Here is a 16,286-nt window from a genome sequence, read left to right on the forward strand (position 1 = left end):
AACCTGGAAGAGGCTAGAACCAAGGCCACAGGAGTCCCATGAACCCACAGCTGACAACTTTCACGGATATACCCTGCATTTCAGACAACCCTTAGGAACCTGGCTGAAAACCTATCTTCCTCTCTCCCAATCATAAAAGCATACTAGGATGCACATGGGTGAACAGGTCCATTTTACTCTTAAGTATAGGCACTTTCACATCTAGCTTGCAGACTTCTTTTCTTGTTTTTCTTCTTTCCTAGCAATAGGTCCTGCCTGACTCAAAACAAACTGGTTCAGAGCCCAACTTATTGCCATAAAGTTTGTGTTTTATACAGTAGGCCATTCCAGCCAGTCCCTTAGGACAAACAGTAAAATCAGAGGGATCTCTGTGCCCCACATTCCATCTGTGTGGACAGCTAATCTGGGTTTCTCTTATCAGATTCTTGACCTGGAAATTTTCAGCATGTATCACTTTTTGGATAATGAGTCCAAGTACTACATTTTCTTATTTGTTCTCTGGCAACAAACTATACCACAAATCTAGTATTATGAATGTGTTGAACAAAACTCTTCTCTAACCTTCAATGATATTGTTCCAACTCTCCTCCCATCAAAATTCCTCTTTCCTACTTTTCCAACCAGAATCATCTATTAATTGCTATCATTCAGTTCAAGTTTAGATTAAGGCCAATGGCCACCTAGCTTGAAGCCACTCTGGTCACAAACTTGGGCCCAAGCTTTTCAGTGTCTACCTGGAAAGAAATGAGTTAGACCTCTCACTGGGGCCCATATAGACTGTCTGGGTATTGACACTGTCTACTCCTTATTCCACCTTCCTACGCCTAGTCCCATCCCACCTAACTAGGGCCTGGATCATTTCCATAGCAATAGCCCAAAGGGGTATGGTGTGTATATACAACCTTCAGCACCATCCCTTCATTTCTCTTTCTTCGTCATTTACTCACTAATCCTTCCTGGAGTTAATAATGATCCAATGTAATTTTATACACATTTACAAACTGAAGATATGAAGTCATATATCTTCTTCTTATACTGTAGTCTAAACATTTTATGGAGTTATTCTCAGATCAGAGGACTCTGTGGCACAGATTTATAAGAAGAGCAAAACAAATGCTCACTGGAGAAGTACTAGCTAGATATACTACCAGGAATATTTGACCCTAGCTGCCATGTTTTTAACTCTGCAAATACTTGGAGTCATTAATAATGTATACTCATTTTATTCATAATTTGTAATGTTTCAGGATACCAAAAGTAATTCTAATGATGGTTGAATTTAACAAAAAATTTTAACCTTAAGACATCCACTGATCCATCTCATTCAACGGCAGTATTCAATGTTAAAAGGAACATAAAAACAAACATGCACACAACTGCACAGTTTTCATAAATGTCTATTTCATTATTGGTGGGTAGCACATTTAACAGTTAAATACATTTAAATAATGTATAGGTGACTGCATGACTGCAGTATTGGTAACTAGATAGACAACCAATTCAACTAGAAACCAGCTAACAAGTAACTGTCTAAATATTTAAAATACAGCTCTTGTTTAGATCATCCTTTGTTTTGATCACCTTCAGGGGGGGTGGCGGGGGGAAGCCTGCTGGTCACACTGGAAATATATTAAGGCCAAATCTTCTGATACCCTTTTCCAGAGGTTTCTTTCAGCTGAATTAAGCCTCCAATTCCAGGGCAAGCCCAAGTTTGTGGCCTCCAGCATTAATGCTCTTCCCATCTACCAGGGCAGACAGTGTAAGCTTCACACCTGTAAACAAAAGCAGACACCATCACGGACCCGCAACACCTCATGGGAGTCAGCAGTCACCTCACAGCCTGTCACTTTCTCTCAGCTTGTCGGGGGACCTATAGTGCCAGCCACCAGAGGGCACTTGGGAGTACCTGAGAGACCAGCCAGTTCACTTGGCTCCATCCTGAGCAAGGAAAGCATCAAGTCATGGAGCACAAAAATGTTAATCAAGCTCAAACAGGGTTAAAAAAAAACAACAACTAAAAATGGTTCTAGAAAATTCAATCATGTTCAATACACTATCCAGACTAAAAGACAATTTGGACCCCAGAAAAGAAAAAGCTACAATTAAGACACACTTTGGGAAAGTAGGGAGATCTGCATATTGACTATATATTAGGTATTATTTTAAACTCTTCATTTCTTTAGCTGTGAAAACAGTATTGTAGTTATGACGTCTTTAAAGTGATGCAGTTAAAAATGTCTTACTCTCATATGTATGCTAGGGCTGATGTGTCTGTATGTTTGCAAAATATACATTTAATTTGTAAGAATATGTGGGTAAAAAAGAGAAAAGGATTATGTATACAGACAAGGAGGGAGAAAACAAACACGGTAGATGTTAGTAACTGGTCAATGTTGGGAAGATGAGTGTTCGTGGCACCATTCTTTTCTTCAGCTTTCAGAAGAGTCAAAGTATCGGGAAAAGTTCCAAGTGCTTCAGAACCTTGCTATTCAAATGCTGGTTCAAGAGCCAGTGACACTGGCATCACCTAAGAGCTTGTTAGAAAGACAGAACCCCATACCCCAGATCTATGTATTCTAATAAGATCCCAAAGTGATTCATGCACCCTGGTATTAAAGAAGTACTGCTCTGGAAAACAAGCAAGGATCAAATTATTATGTAAAGTAAATGACACCCTGGTATTAAAGAAGTACTGCTCTGGAAAACAAGCAAGGATCAAATTATTATGTAAAGTAAATGAGACTCTAGAGATCAAATGACCAAAGCAATGAGTGAACAATGACTGGAGAGATAAAAATTACTACAAGACATTTCAGGTACAAGCGAAGAAAGTAAATAACCAGTCTTGTGCTTATGAAGGACAATGTTTGCATGCTAAACCATTTAGGGAAATGTCAACTTCCAAATAGCCCAGCATTAAAAAAAAGAAGAAAATATTGTAGCAAAAGGTAAACATGTGTTCACTGTACTTTTGTCAACTCTTCTGTATGTTTGAAAGTTTTACAAAAGAAGCTGAGAAATGATAACTGATTTTGAAAATACTATCAGAACAGTCCTTAAAACTTACCAGGCCTCAGAGTCTGAGTATAGCCCACTCCAATTAAACTAGAGTTGTTGACTTTTGCCTAAGATAAAATGCAAAAACAAATGTAAGACAAATTTTTGAATGGAGACACAAAGGCCCTAGGTTATTTCCCTATCATGCAATCATGACATGTTCACTTTTCCATGTGAGATAATAAAATTTAATATTGTATTAAGTTAAGCAAAAATCTTTTCAAACTGTTCACAGGGTTCTCAAGGCAAGGATACTGAAGTGGTTTGCCATTCCCTTCTCCAGCGGACCACATCTTGTCAGAACTCTCCACCATAACCTATCCATCTTGGGTGGCCCTACATGGCATGGCTCAACGTCTTCTTAAGCAAGACAAGGCTGTGGTCCATGTGATAAGTTTGGTTAGGTTTCTGTGATTGTGGTTTTCATTCTGTCTGTCCTCTGATGGATAAGGATAAGAGGCTTATGGAAGCTTCCTGATGAGAGAAACTGACTGAGGGGGGAACTGGGTTTTGTTCTAATGGGTGGGCCATGTTCAGTAAATCTTTAATCCAATTTTCCATTGATGGGCGGGGCTGTGTTCCCTCCCTGTTGCTTGACCCAAGACCAAACTATGGTGGAGGAAATGAAGATAATGGCGACCTCCTTCAAAAGGTCCCATGCACGCACTGCTGCACTCAATGTCCTCGACCCTGCAGCAGGCCACCACCAACCCACGCCTCACAAAGGTATGCCAAGTAAAAGCTATAAAAACCACAGCTTTTTTTTTTTCCAGTAGTCATGTATGGATGTGAGAGTTGGACTATAAATAAAGCTGAGTGCCAAAGTATTGATGCTTTTGAACTATGGTGCTGAAGCAGAGTCTTGAGTCCCTTGGACTGCAAGGAGATCCAACCAGTCAATCCTAAAGGAAATCAGACCTGAATATTCATTGGAAGGACTGATGCTGAAGCTCCAATACTTTGGCCACCTGATGAGAAGAACTGACTCACTGGAAAAGACCCTGATGCTGGGAAAGACTGAAGGCAGAAGGGGACGACACAGGATGAGATGGTTGGATGGCATCACTGACGTGATGGACATGAGTTTGAGTAGGCTCCAAGTGCTTGTGATGGACAGGGAAGCCTGGCATGCTGCAGTCCATGGGGTTGCAGAGCCAGACACAACAGAGCAACTGAGCTGAACTGAAGCAAAAACCAGGCCCCGCTTAATTCTTATCTACTAAACTCAATTGTCAGCAGGACACAAAACTCTTGCTATCTTTGATGATGTATCTACAGACCCTAAATTGTCCACAGAGCACAAAAGCCTAAGTACTCTCATAAAAATTGTTCTTGTTGAATCTAATCTAACACAACAAAACCACACCAGTATGTGAGTAATTGAAGTTTACCAGGCTAACTACACAATATGACATATACACCACCTTCAAAATATGGCATTTGTATAGTTTAAATTTGTGACTATGACACACTACTTTCAAGGGTATTCCTCAAGAATCTAAACCACGCATGCTCTAAATCTCCAAATGATAAGCACTTCCTCTGAAGACTGACTACAACTTCTTTACCTCACTTTCCTACACCTCTCATGAACAAACCTGGGTCCTGGCTGCATATAACTAGACTGTACTTCAGATGTTCCAACGGAGCACTGTTGAACAGTCCAGATCCCTACCCGCCCTGTACAATTCCACTATTTTAGGATTTTAGTCACAGACTTTCAAAGGCTACGAGAATTCCAGAGAGCAAGACACGGTCAGAAGCTTCCAGCTCCGTTCTCCCCACTTCTCAGACCATTAAGCCACACCAGAGGCCTATGGCTGTAGTGGGATCATCTCATCCCAATCTCCACGGCCTAGTTACCTAGTCAGGTACCTTTGCTCTTCAGCATTTTGAGTGCTATGGAAACAAAAAGGTAACAAGCAGTCTCTGGGATCTAAAGAGACTTGGAAATAATTTGACATCTACACTTTTTTGCAATGTATCGTAACAGCCCAAACAAGAAATGATAACATACAGGCAAAAGTCACATCAATGACACTTGTACTCACTTGGCACTAGAGCCAAGTCTTCATGAGCCTCCAATGACCATGTGAGTTAAGTTATCTAAGGAAGAAATGCCCACCAGTAACCATCTTGTGCCAAATGAATCAAGTGTGCTGAGCAGTTCAGTCGTGTCCAACTCTTTGTGACCCTGTGGACTGCAGCCCGCCCAGTTCCTGTCCATGGGATTTTTCTAGGTGAGACTACTAGAGTGGGTTGCCCTTCCCTTCTTCAGGGGGTCTTCACAACCCAGGGGTCAAACTTGCATCTCCTGCATTAGCAGGCGTATTCTTTACCACTGTGCCTCTTGGGAAGCCTGCCAAACAAATCAAGAGCCCAGACAATAAAATAGCTCCTACTATTTTAGGAATCAACCACAAAACTGATGGAGCATTATGCAATGCTTCAGGGGTGATGCTTGATTATGGTAACAGCAGCACAACTTAGGTGGGATATGCTAAATACATTTCCAAATTAATCCTCAGAAGTCATTCACTGATACACAAGTCCCAAGCTGCCTTCTTCCCATTTTAGACTGTGAAAGAGTTGCATCTTCTGCTGGTATTAAACCTGTGAGGGTGCCAGAGACATACATTTGAAAAGAACAGCAATGCAGCTACCACAGCATAGTGTGAATCCTGAGGGTTTTACTGCTAAGGTGTAGTTAGAAACAGAGAAGAGGAAAATAAATAAATCGCTGTTTTGCCAATGGGAGAAGCGTTCTGGGTGCTTCTCATTCTCTCTGATAACAACTCTGCTAAGAAACAAGAATGGGGTTAAAACTTAATTGCCTAAATTATTAAAACATATTGTCCCCAGGAATGAACATCATTTTATGTAACAGAAGTAACTCTCATGAAGGTTTAATTCTCATTCCAGTACAAACAGTGCCTGACCTGTAACCAACCAACACACAGAATAGTTGCTGATCTGCCTGAAATTGGAGCCAGTGCCCCACACCCTCAGACACTGCACTCCCTCCTACCACAATCCACTATGACTGAAGGAAGAAACAGCAGCAGGAGTCCAAGCACAGGACTAAGGTGGCCATGCAACGCAATTAACCTGAGAAAAAGGGGAGGAAGTTCCCGTAGGACTTCTAGTGCTAAAGCTGGGATAGTCCCAGGCAAAGCAAAATGAGCTACCTGGACACCCTAGGCAGGAGGGAAATTGAAAGACTTGCATGTCTTTCAATGTACTTCCAAGTACAGTCCTGGACTACCCCTTCTTTTCTCCCTCCCTAGCAGTGGACTAAGTCCTTCTCCTCTCTAAGCTTTAGTTTCTTCACTTGCAAAACAGCATGTGTACCACTGGCTACTCAGATCAAATCAGAAGATATTTTGTAAACTATTAAAGTCAGACATAAAGTAACATACTACTATTAGTTCCCAACAAGAATGGTAACTGCCCAGGGCCCAAAACATTGGCTTCCCCGGGCCTGGACAGGACTGGGCCTCACAGTTATCATCTATACTATTCAGTGGGCTTCCCCGGGTGGCTCAGAGAGTAAACAATCTGCCTGCAATGCAGAAGATCTGGGTTTAATTCCTAGGTCAGGAAGATCCCCTGGAGAAAGGAATGGCAACAGTATTCTTGCCTGGAGAATCCCATGGACAAAGGACCTGACAGGCTACAGTCCATGGGGTCGCGGAGGGTCAGACACAACTGAACGACCAACACTTTGACTTTTTGTACTACTTCAGTAGCTTTGAGGTTAATTTAAACACACTGCTGTGGCCTGGACATCAAACATCTAACACCATCTCCACAGGAAAACCAGCATTCAAAGCTCTAATCTCAACCTACGTATAAACCGGGAAGTGAGTGAACCACAGTTACAATTTTCAACACAATCTAATATATCCAAAGATTAAGTCCCACAATGAAAATCCCATTCTAAGCCCACAAGAGTACTTACAGAAATGGAAGCAGTGGGATCCAATTGATATTTAGCTGCAATTCCAAAGCGAGTGCAGTTGGTTCCTGATGTCCAAGCAAGGTTTACTGAAGTGTCAAGATCTTCACATACTTTCTGATAAATTGATCCTCCAAATTCTGTACCATCATTGCTATGAGATATTTTAAATTAGTCAATCTAGACTAGACAATGTAATAATGTCTAAGGCACATGGCTGACACTATAGCATTACATTTAAATAAAAGCAATTGCTTACATGGGTCTCTAGTGTTTCACTGAAAACTTTAAAGTTTTAAAAACACGAATTGGTCAAATAAATCATGGTATATCCATTCAGCAGAATTACCACGCAGCCACTAACAATCACTAAGAATACATAACGCTATAGGAAAATGATCATAATACATTAATGTAGTGAAGATTACGAAACAGTCTTTCTGGCATGTATTTTTATATACACACATATAAAAAGGTGAAACATCAAAGCATTAATAGTTAACAAAAATTATACATCTAGGTGGTGGGATTGTGGACAATTCTGGTTTTCTTATTTTACTCCTGTTACATACCAATGCATCATTTTTGTAAGGGAAAAAATTCTTTAAGTCCTTTCCACATACACATTTACTTTGGGTTAAGAAAAAATGCTATACACTTTAGGCAATCCTATCAAATGAGCACCTTACACATCACAATTAAATGAAAGCACTAGTACAATTTGGCAGTATCTTTTTTTTTTCCCCTGGCCACACTGTGCAGCTTGTGGGATCTCAGGTCCCCTCCCAGGGACTGAACTCAGGCCATGGCAGTGAAAGTGCCAAATCCTAACCACCAGACCACCAAGGAGACCCCGTCTTAGCCTCTTCCAAAAATCCCAAGCACATCAAGCCTCATGTGAAATGAACATTCACTCTCTCAGCACTAAAATTCAGAGTAACAATTTTTATACAGAGTAACATTTCTATACACTTCTGGGAGGGCATTCAAGAAATGCCCAAAGATGATCTTTTTATGTTAAGAGAACTCCTTTAGGTTGTACCAAGATTCAGAGATAACAGGAGACAGCAACACCACTCTGAGGTCCCACATCATAATAACTCAAAAAAGAAATACTCACACATTAGTGTGTAGCTGGAAGTCCCCAGTCCTGTAGCCCACTGCAAAGTTATTCCTTGTCAGCTTTGATTTGGCACTGTCAAAGGTCATCTGGTACCCTGCAAGCCAGCCCTCATAACCGAAGACAGCTGAACCGTGGATTGCAGGTCCAGCAAAATCAAAGTCAACATCACAACCAAGGTTTATACATTCCCTCTTGTAAGAAGACTTGATTTTACCACTTTTCTTTCTAGAAAAAGAACAGACTGACTTAAAACTGATGCCAGTAAGAAAGATTTACAGTCAGAGGGTACAAAACAGATTTACATGAATCTCATTATAATGGGGAGTAGAGACACACTTCATTGTTTTATTGAAGTTCACTTTATAGTGCTTCCCCACACAGATGCATATTAAGGGTTTACAGCAATCCTGCATCAAGCAAATCTGTTGGTGTTTTTTCCAATAGCATTTGTTCACTTTGTGCCTCTGTGTCACGTCTTGGTAATTCCTACATTTCAAACATTTTTATTATTACTATGCTTGTAACAGTGATCTGTGGTCACTGATCTTTTGATGTTACTACTGAAGACTCAGATGAAGGTTGGCATTTTAAGTATTTTTTAATTAAGGTATCAGTTCAGTCGCTCAGTCATGTCTGACTCTTTGCGACCCCATGAACTGCAGCACACCAGAATTTCCTCAAACTCAAGTCCATCAAGTCAGTGATGCCATCCAACTTAAGGTATGTATATTGTTTTTCCCCCAATATAATGCTGTTTTACACTTACTAGTCAATAATCTAGTGTAAAAGGAACTTTTATATGCACTGGGAAACTAGAAAATCTGGAAGACTTGCTTTTTCACAATATTCACTTTACTACGGTGATTTGGAACCAAACTTCCAATATCTCTAAGGTATGCCTCCAAACAGGTAGCAGGATAATCATAAGAAACTAAAAAAAGAGGGAAAAAAAACCCCACAGCTCAATGAAGTAAAAGACAAAGGCGCCTGGGGGGACTAGATTGCCACCACTATAGGAAGAACGCTTTGCAGAGCTGCAATCAGTCACAAAAACCTATTTAAAAATAATGTTCATTCCAAGTTAGTGCCACAATGATAAAAGGCAAATAGCTGAAGGCAAGCCAAGAACCATACTGCTCACGCTCCAAAGGGAGAAACAGAAATTTGCCAACACAAGACATCTGAATGTGCACCTTCCTTAAATACTCTGAAGAAAGCTTTAAACTTAAAGCAGACAAAAATGCCCGTGCTTACCCTGTGTTTGGTGAAAAGGTGGTATCAAATGTCAGTTTCAAACCTTGGCAAATCTATTTCAAGAGAAAAAGAATTTGTTTTCAGTTTATTTCCTTTTTGAAACACAAAAATAATTAATACTAAAGCACATTTTCAAAATGTTACCTGGTCTTCAATAGCGATTTCTGTTCCCAGAGTGTTATCAGTGTTCCACTTTTCTGTGAAAGTCAGACCATACTCACACCATTTATATTTGGTCTCCAAGGTCCCAGTAACTTTACCAGTGTCTGTATTAGATGAACCAGATGTTGAGAATTCCTAACAAGACAATAAACAAGTTCAGGAACTTTCTTGTAAGCCTACAGTAATAAACTTTCTAACTTACACAAACCCCACTGAAACCCTTAGTAATTCACTAATCCCTTTTTCTAGCTTCCCAAACACTCCTAACCCTCTGCTACTGAGTAAATACAAGAGTGACAAACTGGCCTGTTAATTACTGACTACCATCTTGTTACCACTGCATTTTCAACCAATGGATCAAAAGTTACCTGAGTATGATTCTCAAGTGGACAACAAACTATGAAGTTTTTAAGGAAATTTCTGCTAAAGTGATTCTGAGTTTAAAAAAAAAAAAATCAGTGGGGGCAAAGGGATAGTGAATGGATATTTTAGAACTGCTTCCAATCTACCTGATATTCAATGAAACACTAAATAGGTCAGTATGGCTAATCATAGACTCCCTCCATTAAAATCAGTTTACACACAATTTACTATGAAATGGTCCCTTGAAAATCCCTAAAAGGACAGCACTCCACTGAAAGAATCTATGACACAAACAAAGTTTTCAATTCTTTAGTAACCTCAATATTCTGTTTTTCTGACATAGTCTTCATCAGGTTCTATGCCTTTCCAATCACCTTTCACATTTTCAAAAAAAAAAAAAAAATTGGTGGAAGTAAATTCCTTATAACTGGTTCATATCATCCATAATATAAACTATACTCTGCAGAACAGATGATCATTAGAGGAAAATCTGTGCAGTGACTAATTTGAAATATATCATATAATCTTCTGTTTGTAGCAAATGTAAGTAACTTGCCAATCCCTAACTGTACACCAACTGAAAAGGAAGGTATAATATGGAAAGAGCTTATCTGAAATTTAAAATCTGCTATAGATAATCCAGAAATCTAATCTTTATGAGTATAATATACAGGCAAGCAGCTGAACTCTTCCAAGATAAAATATTAAAATGCCTTGAGGGTTCTAATTTGACTACCAATGTTATACTCTATATGGGAAAGCCATATTTAAAAATGGCTGATCTGAACATTTTAGAGATAAGAGGATTTCAACCTGAAATTGTGATACTTGCAAAATGAGGAAATATCCAAAACTGTATCCACTGAAGAAAAGAGCAATCATCTTTCACTTACAAAACATCATTTGTGTAACTGCTGCTTTCCAGTGACACAGACTCGATTCTTTAGGTCTTATACACTATCTCCTGAAATTAGCTGCTTTCATTAATAGAAACTGAGTCAAAGCTTGGCATTCAATGCCCATAGTAAAAAGCACCAGATTGTGTTAGCAAAGAAAACTGGATGTAAAATTAGGAGTCCTGATATCAAATTCTGGCTGGTATTTACTAAATGAGTAACACGAAGGAAGACACTTTTCCAGGTCTCAGATATCATAACTTTAAAAAGTTTAAACCTCCTACCTCTGGAGGATTAAATGGGTCTGTGAAAGTTATGCATATTTTCACATGCTCTACACAAAAGGGTATTAAAAAGCATATTAAACAGCAGAGACATTACTTTGTCAACAAAGGTCTGTCTAGTCAAGGCTATGGTTTTTCCAGTGGTCATGTATGGATGTGAGAGTTGGACTATAAAGAAAGCTGAGTGCAGAATTGATGCTTTTGAACTGTGGTGTTGCAGAAGACTCTTGAGAGTCCCTTGGACTGCAAGGAGATCCAACCAGTCCATCCTAAAGGAGATCAGTCCCAGGTGTTCACTGGAAGGACTGATGTTGAAGCTGAAACTCCAATACTTTGACCAGCTGATGCGAAGAGCTGACTCATTTGAAAAGACCCTGATACTGGGAAAGACTGAGGGCAGGAGGAGAAGGGGACGACAGAGGATGAGATGGTTGGATGGCATCACCAACTCAATGGACATGGGTTTGGGTTTGGGACTCCGGGAGTTGGTGATGGACAGGGAGGCCTGGCATGCTGCGGTTCATGGGGTCGCAAAGAGTCGGACGCGACTGAACTGAACACGAAAGGAATACATTATTAAAACAATATAAAATATATGGAGCTGTGTTCTAACAGATACTTGAAATGTAAGTATGTATGAATATCTATTCTTAACCCTGAATGACAACGATTAATGATTCTTGAGGTCCCACCCACTGCCACCCAACAGCCCATAAACTGAGCTTATATACATGCTGAGTACAAGCCTAGGAGTGCTCAAGACAGAAAACAAAGATCATACTATGATCTGGGATCAGAATTGGGTCAGATGATACCACCAGCAAAGCTTATATCTTTCACTCCTCATGAAGACACTTAGGCTTCTACATTCTGGGGTAACCCTGACATCTTTGCAATTCAGGTGGGAAAAGAGAACCAGGCATTAATGGGACTAGTTGGGGCCAGGTACCTATTTTAAGATCAGTACAATGTTTTTGAATTATATACATTAAATGTAAATTAAAACATACTGTATCTAATCAAACTTCGATAAACCCTCATGTTCTTAAGTCTAATTTCATAAAATTCCTGTCCACCATAAGCCTTTCGTTTCAAAGATTTTGATTTATCAAACAATCTAGTACTAGATATACTGCTCTGATTACTCCCCAGTTTAAAGTTGATTTTGTCCCTTCAGCCAGCAAGTAAAATTTTAAACACTAGAACTGATTCTTCTACTTTTTTTAAGAAGGGTTTTTGTGTTTCAGCAACTTGTTTAAAAGGGGCCAACAAGTTTAAAGAGTGAACACAAACAAACACCAAGTCACTGCTCTCTGTAACCTGTTACCCTGAGCTAGTAAGTCACTCATCCACAATGAATACTCAGGCTTCCTTTCTGACCAAAGAAACCAAACAGATGTGACCAATATAAAACCCCAGAAATCCAAATCTAGGCATTAAGAAACTATAAAATTATTAAGTAAATACCAATTGCATACACTAAGGGAGTTAACTATAGAAAGAATTTATCAAAATAATAACATTCAACACACATACACTATACCCATCCCCTAAAGAATCTCAAAAAATTTTAGGAGAAAAAAAAATTACACAAAATTTAATTTTACTTTACTCTGAGGGAGTTTGTTAGGCAGAATCAAGACATCCAAATATCAAAATATTAACCTCCTTAAAAATACTCAAATTTAAGACTCTCTAAATTCACAAAATACAAGCGGAAATTTCCCCCCAAGGAGGGTTGCTAGATTATGACCACTATATAATTATTATACTCAAATTAAAAGTTATTGAATATTTTTAAGCCCATGACTCAAGTAATTTTCCTTTTTTCAAAAGATATTTATTTATCTATTCATTTGCCTGTGTTGGGTCTCAGCTGCAGCATACAAGATCCTCTTTTTAGTTACAGCATGCGGAATCCTTTAATTGTGGCATGTGGGATCTAGTTCCCTGACCAGGGATCAAACCCAGGCCCGCTGCACTGCGAACATGAAGTTTCAGCCATTGGACCAACAGGAAGTCTCCCTGAATGCTTTTCAAAGGTATTAAATGGGTCACAAAAAAGTGTAACAACTTTCCTACCTTCAAGCTTGCAATCTTACTGAGTAAACAAAATACCACAGGACTAAGTGTCTTTTCTGAATTTCTTGTGCATGGCAAAACACATGAAAATCAGAAATCATATCTAAAGCCAAAATAAATCAAGGTAAAATTCTTTTAAAATGAAATTATCTTCTTTAAAATAAAATGGGTAGACATCTTTCAGTTATGACTATTTTATGTGTTCAAAAGTTACAAAGAAGTTTGTCACTACTTATCAAATACCTAACACTCACCACGCCGCTGCAGGACTTTGTTTTCACATCCAGTTTCACCAACCCAAAACCTTCAAGTAGAAAGCAAAAAAGAACAAAATGATTCTTTTGTACAAAAAGATGCACACCAATGGCTGACTCTACGTTAAAAAAAATCACATATTTAGAGGAAGATAAGTATGTGTTAATATACAGTATTTAAATGAAAACAATTTTAATTATTCTATAAACTAACGTGTAAAGGACAGAACATCTCCAGGAAGCTTTGCCCAGTGTGTCGATGTGTATTTGGCACCCACCCTCAAAAAGGCTTTCAAATCATTTTTAATAAAGCACGTACTAAAGAAAGCTTTTCAAACCTAAATATCAGATCAATCAATTTAATTTAAATACAAGAATTGTCGACAACTTATAATAATACAGGCATTTACAACATTTGTCCCAAAGGCATACCGCACTTTGGGATTAATAATCTAAACAACTTCAAAAAAAGCTAAAAGGATAGGGACGCTGAGGTATGGAACAAAATCTTCAAGAAAACCCAAATTTATTTGAAAAACCCCATAATCCTTTAGGAGTCACCACCATAAAAGCCAAAAACAGTAAAAAAACATAATTCTAGTCAACCAAGACCTAAACTGTATCACTGAAAGTAAATAAAAGCATAAAATTTTTTTTCCTTAAAAATAAATTTCTTGAACTAAAGAATGAAAAAATGGAGAAAACTGGGATGAAGGGGGAATGTAGATTGTTACAGTACTTTTTCACCAGAAAAGTTATCTGAAGAAATTATTAATTTCACCAAGCATTCCAAACTTACCCATTTTCACTTCTAATCTAAAATTTTTTAAACAGTTCTTACCAAATCCTTTGTTGAAAATATCTCTGGCAGCTTTGCCAAGGTCAGCATATGATGGAGGAATACACATTGCTGGTGGGAAGAAACATTCCTGTGTTAATGTCCTCGTTCTCCCAGTCTGTCCAAAAACTAGCTTAGGACCCACTGCTATCATTAAATCCGAACAGGCCAACTTGGTTTTGAAACCACTAGAAGCTACAATAAAACTACAACAAAACTCCATGAGGGAGATATCAGCACCAAAGCGGTTATTTCTAAAATGGATAGTAACAGTTAAGTAACTATACAAACTTGGGAAACTCCCTCCAGACTTTCTATTCCTAAATTTACACAGTGCTTATAACCTCACTTCCTAGGACGGGACAAGTACAAAAAATCGAACACATACAGATATATACCTATACGTAAAGATATATCTGCCAAAATTCGCTGGAATGGGCCAATTTAACCAAATGAGATAAAATAAATACTAAGACATGTCCCCGTCCCTCCCCCATTCATCCTTTAGTATCCGCAGGGGCCAAAACAATATTCTAGAATGGAAAGAAAAAAAAAATTCATATTTGGGCAACGTAAACATTGGAACTTAAAAAAATGCAGCTATCTATGTTTAACTCAAGCTTCTGCATTAACTAAACATCCAATACACTTTGAACATATTAATATGACACTCAAGTAATCGGCCGATGCGATGAGGCTTAAGGGCAAGCAATCTGAGCTCGCCACACCAGCTCATTCATTCTACACAGCACGTCCACGCCCTTAGGAGCACATGTAATGACCTTGCGCTCTCAGAAGGGGGGTTACTACTTCCTCTAAAAAAGTGACCGGCCCAATCCTCCAAAGGCTGAACCCGACAATAACTTTTTGCTTCCAAGTTCATCAAACGCACGTCCAAAAACTGAAGGTGAATGCGGCCACAGACCAACTCCCCAGGCCTAGTCCCCCTATCCGAAATCCATGCCACACACACCCTCCTCCGCAGAGCCAGGGAAGTCAGACAGCGGACTGGCTACCGAAAGGGGTGAGTTTACAAGCCCTTGGAGAGATACGAGGAAAGAAGCTGAGGTTTTCTGGTCAGCAGGCTTCGGCTGCCAGGACACCGCCGCCCCACCCCGCAGAGAACCCCACTCGACTTACGCCGCGCGCAGTTCTGTCCGTAGGTCGCCATGGCGAGGCCGAGGGGAGAGGTGATCTGAGGGAGGGACAAGAAGTGCGGTCAGCGGGGGTCAAAAGCGAATCGAGGGGCCAGAAGGGGGTCTCAGACATCGGGAAGAAGGGGCGCGGGGCAGCGCGGCCATCTTAGGGAGTCAGGGCCGACCCCGAGTCCGACTCAGGCGTCCTGCTTGGCCGCCGGGACCTAGGCCCAGGGTCCGAGTGAGGCGGGCGTGGTGATACCTGGTGGTCTCCGGGGGGGAAGGGAAGGCGCCGCTGCCGCTCCGCTAGCAGCTGAGGCCGCTCGGCTCGCTAGGCGTCGGGCTGCAGCTGCCGCGGCTGGAGGGCGAAGTGAAGGAGACACCGTTCCGCCCGCCGCAACCCTGTCCTCCCCCCGCCAGGACCCTGCCGCTACCCCTGGGGCTGCCCGCCGCGCCTGTCCCCGCAGCGCCGCCCGCTGCTCACTCCAACCTGCTCCGAAACGACCACGTGTCCCGAGCGCACCCGTTCCCCTGAGGTGGGCCGCCTCGGTACCTCGGCGGGGGCCGGAAAAGTAGAAGCTGCCCGACCTCGGGTCAGGCAGCGACGAGGGCAGCCCCAGAGGCGAGGGGGCGGGGAACGGCGGAGGCAGCGCGGGGGGGAACGCGCGGGCGGGGGATGGGGTGGAGGCCCCGCGCGCGCACGTCACGGGCGGGGCGGGGCGTCAGGCGCGTGCCTCCGCAGGGCTCGGCGCGCCTGGGCGCGGCTGCACATCCCCCGGTCACGTACGTCTCTCCAACTCCCTTTCTCCCCTGTGGTTCGCACACCCGGCAGAGCCAATCCCCAGTCTAGGAAGGAGTCAGCTGAGCACTACCTCTTTT

General features: G+C 40.9%; 1 protein-coding gene across 2 annotated transcripts; it reads right to left on the bottom strand.

Annotated features, from left to right (window-relative positions):
• Nucleotides 1-1,379: 1,379 nt before the first annotated feature.
• VDAC2 (voltage dependent anion channel 2) lies at nucleotides 1,380-16,056 on the bottom strand. Of its 2 annotated transcripts, none has more exons than XM_043476464.1 (10): nucleotides 15,898-16,056; nucleotides 15,412-15,466; nucleotides 14,275-14,343; nucleotides 13,434-13,483; nucleotides 9,537-9,689; nucleotides 9,393-9,445; nucleotides 8,136-8,363; nucleotides 7,019-7,169; nucleotides 3,068-3,125; nucleotides 1,380-1,772 (listed from the first exon to the last, which is right to left on the bottom strand). In XM_043476464.1, the coding sequence occupies exons 2-10, from the start codon at nucleotides 15,440-15,442 to the stop codon at nucleotides 1,681-1,683; spliced, it is 885 nt and encodes a 294-aa protein (XP_043332399.1). In that variant the 5' UTR covers nucleotides 15,443-15,466; nucleotides 15,898-16,056; the 3' UTR covers nucleotides 1,380-1,680. The 2 variants fall into 2 exon arrangements, with proteins under 2 accessions (XP_043332399.1, XP_043332398.1); XM_043476463.1 differs by lacking the exon at nucleotides 15,898-16,056 and adding an exon at nucleotides 15,670-15,826.
• Nucleotides 16,057-16,286: the final 230 nt, after the last annotated feature.

Source organism: Cervus canadensis, chromosome 8, assembly GCF_019320065.1.
Source record: "Cervus canadensis isolate Bull #8, Minnesota chromosome 8, ASM1932006v1, whole genome shotgun sequence".
In the NCBI taxonomy this organism is placed as follows: domain Eukaryota; kingdom Metazoa; phylum Chordata; class Mammalia; order Artiodactyla; family Cervidae; genus Cervus; species Cervus canadensis.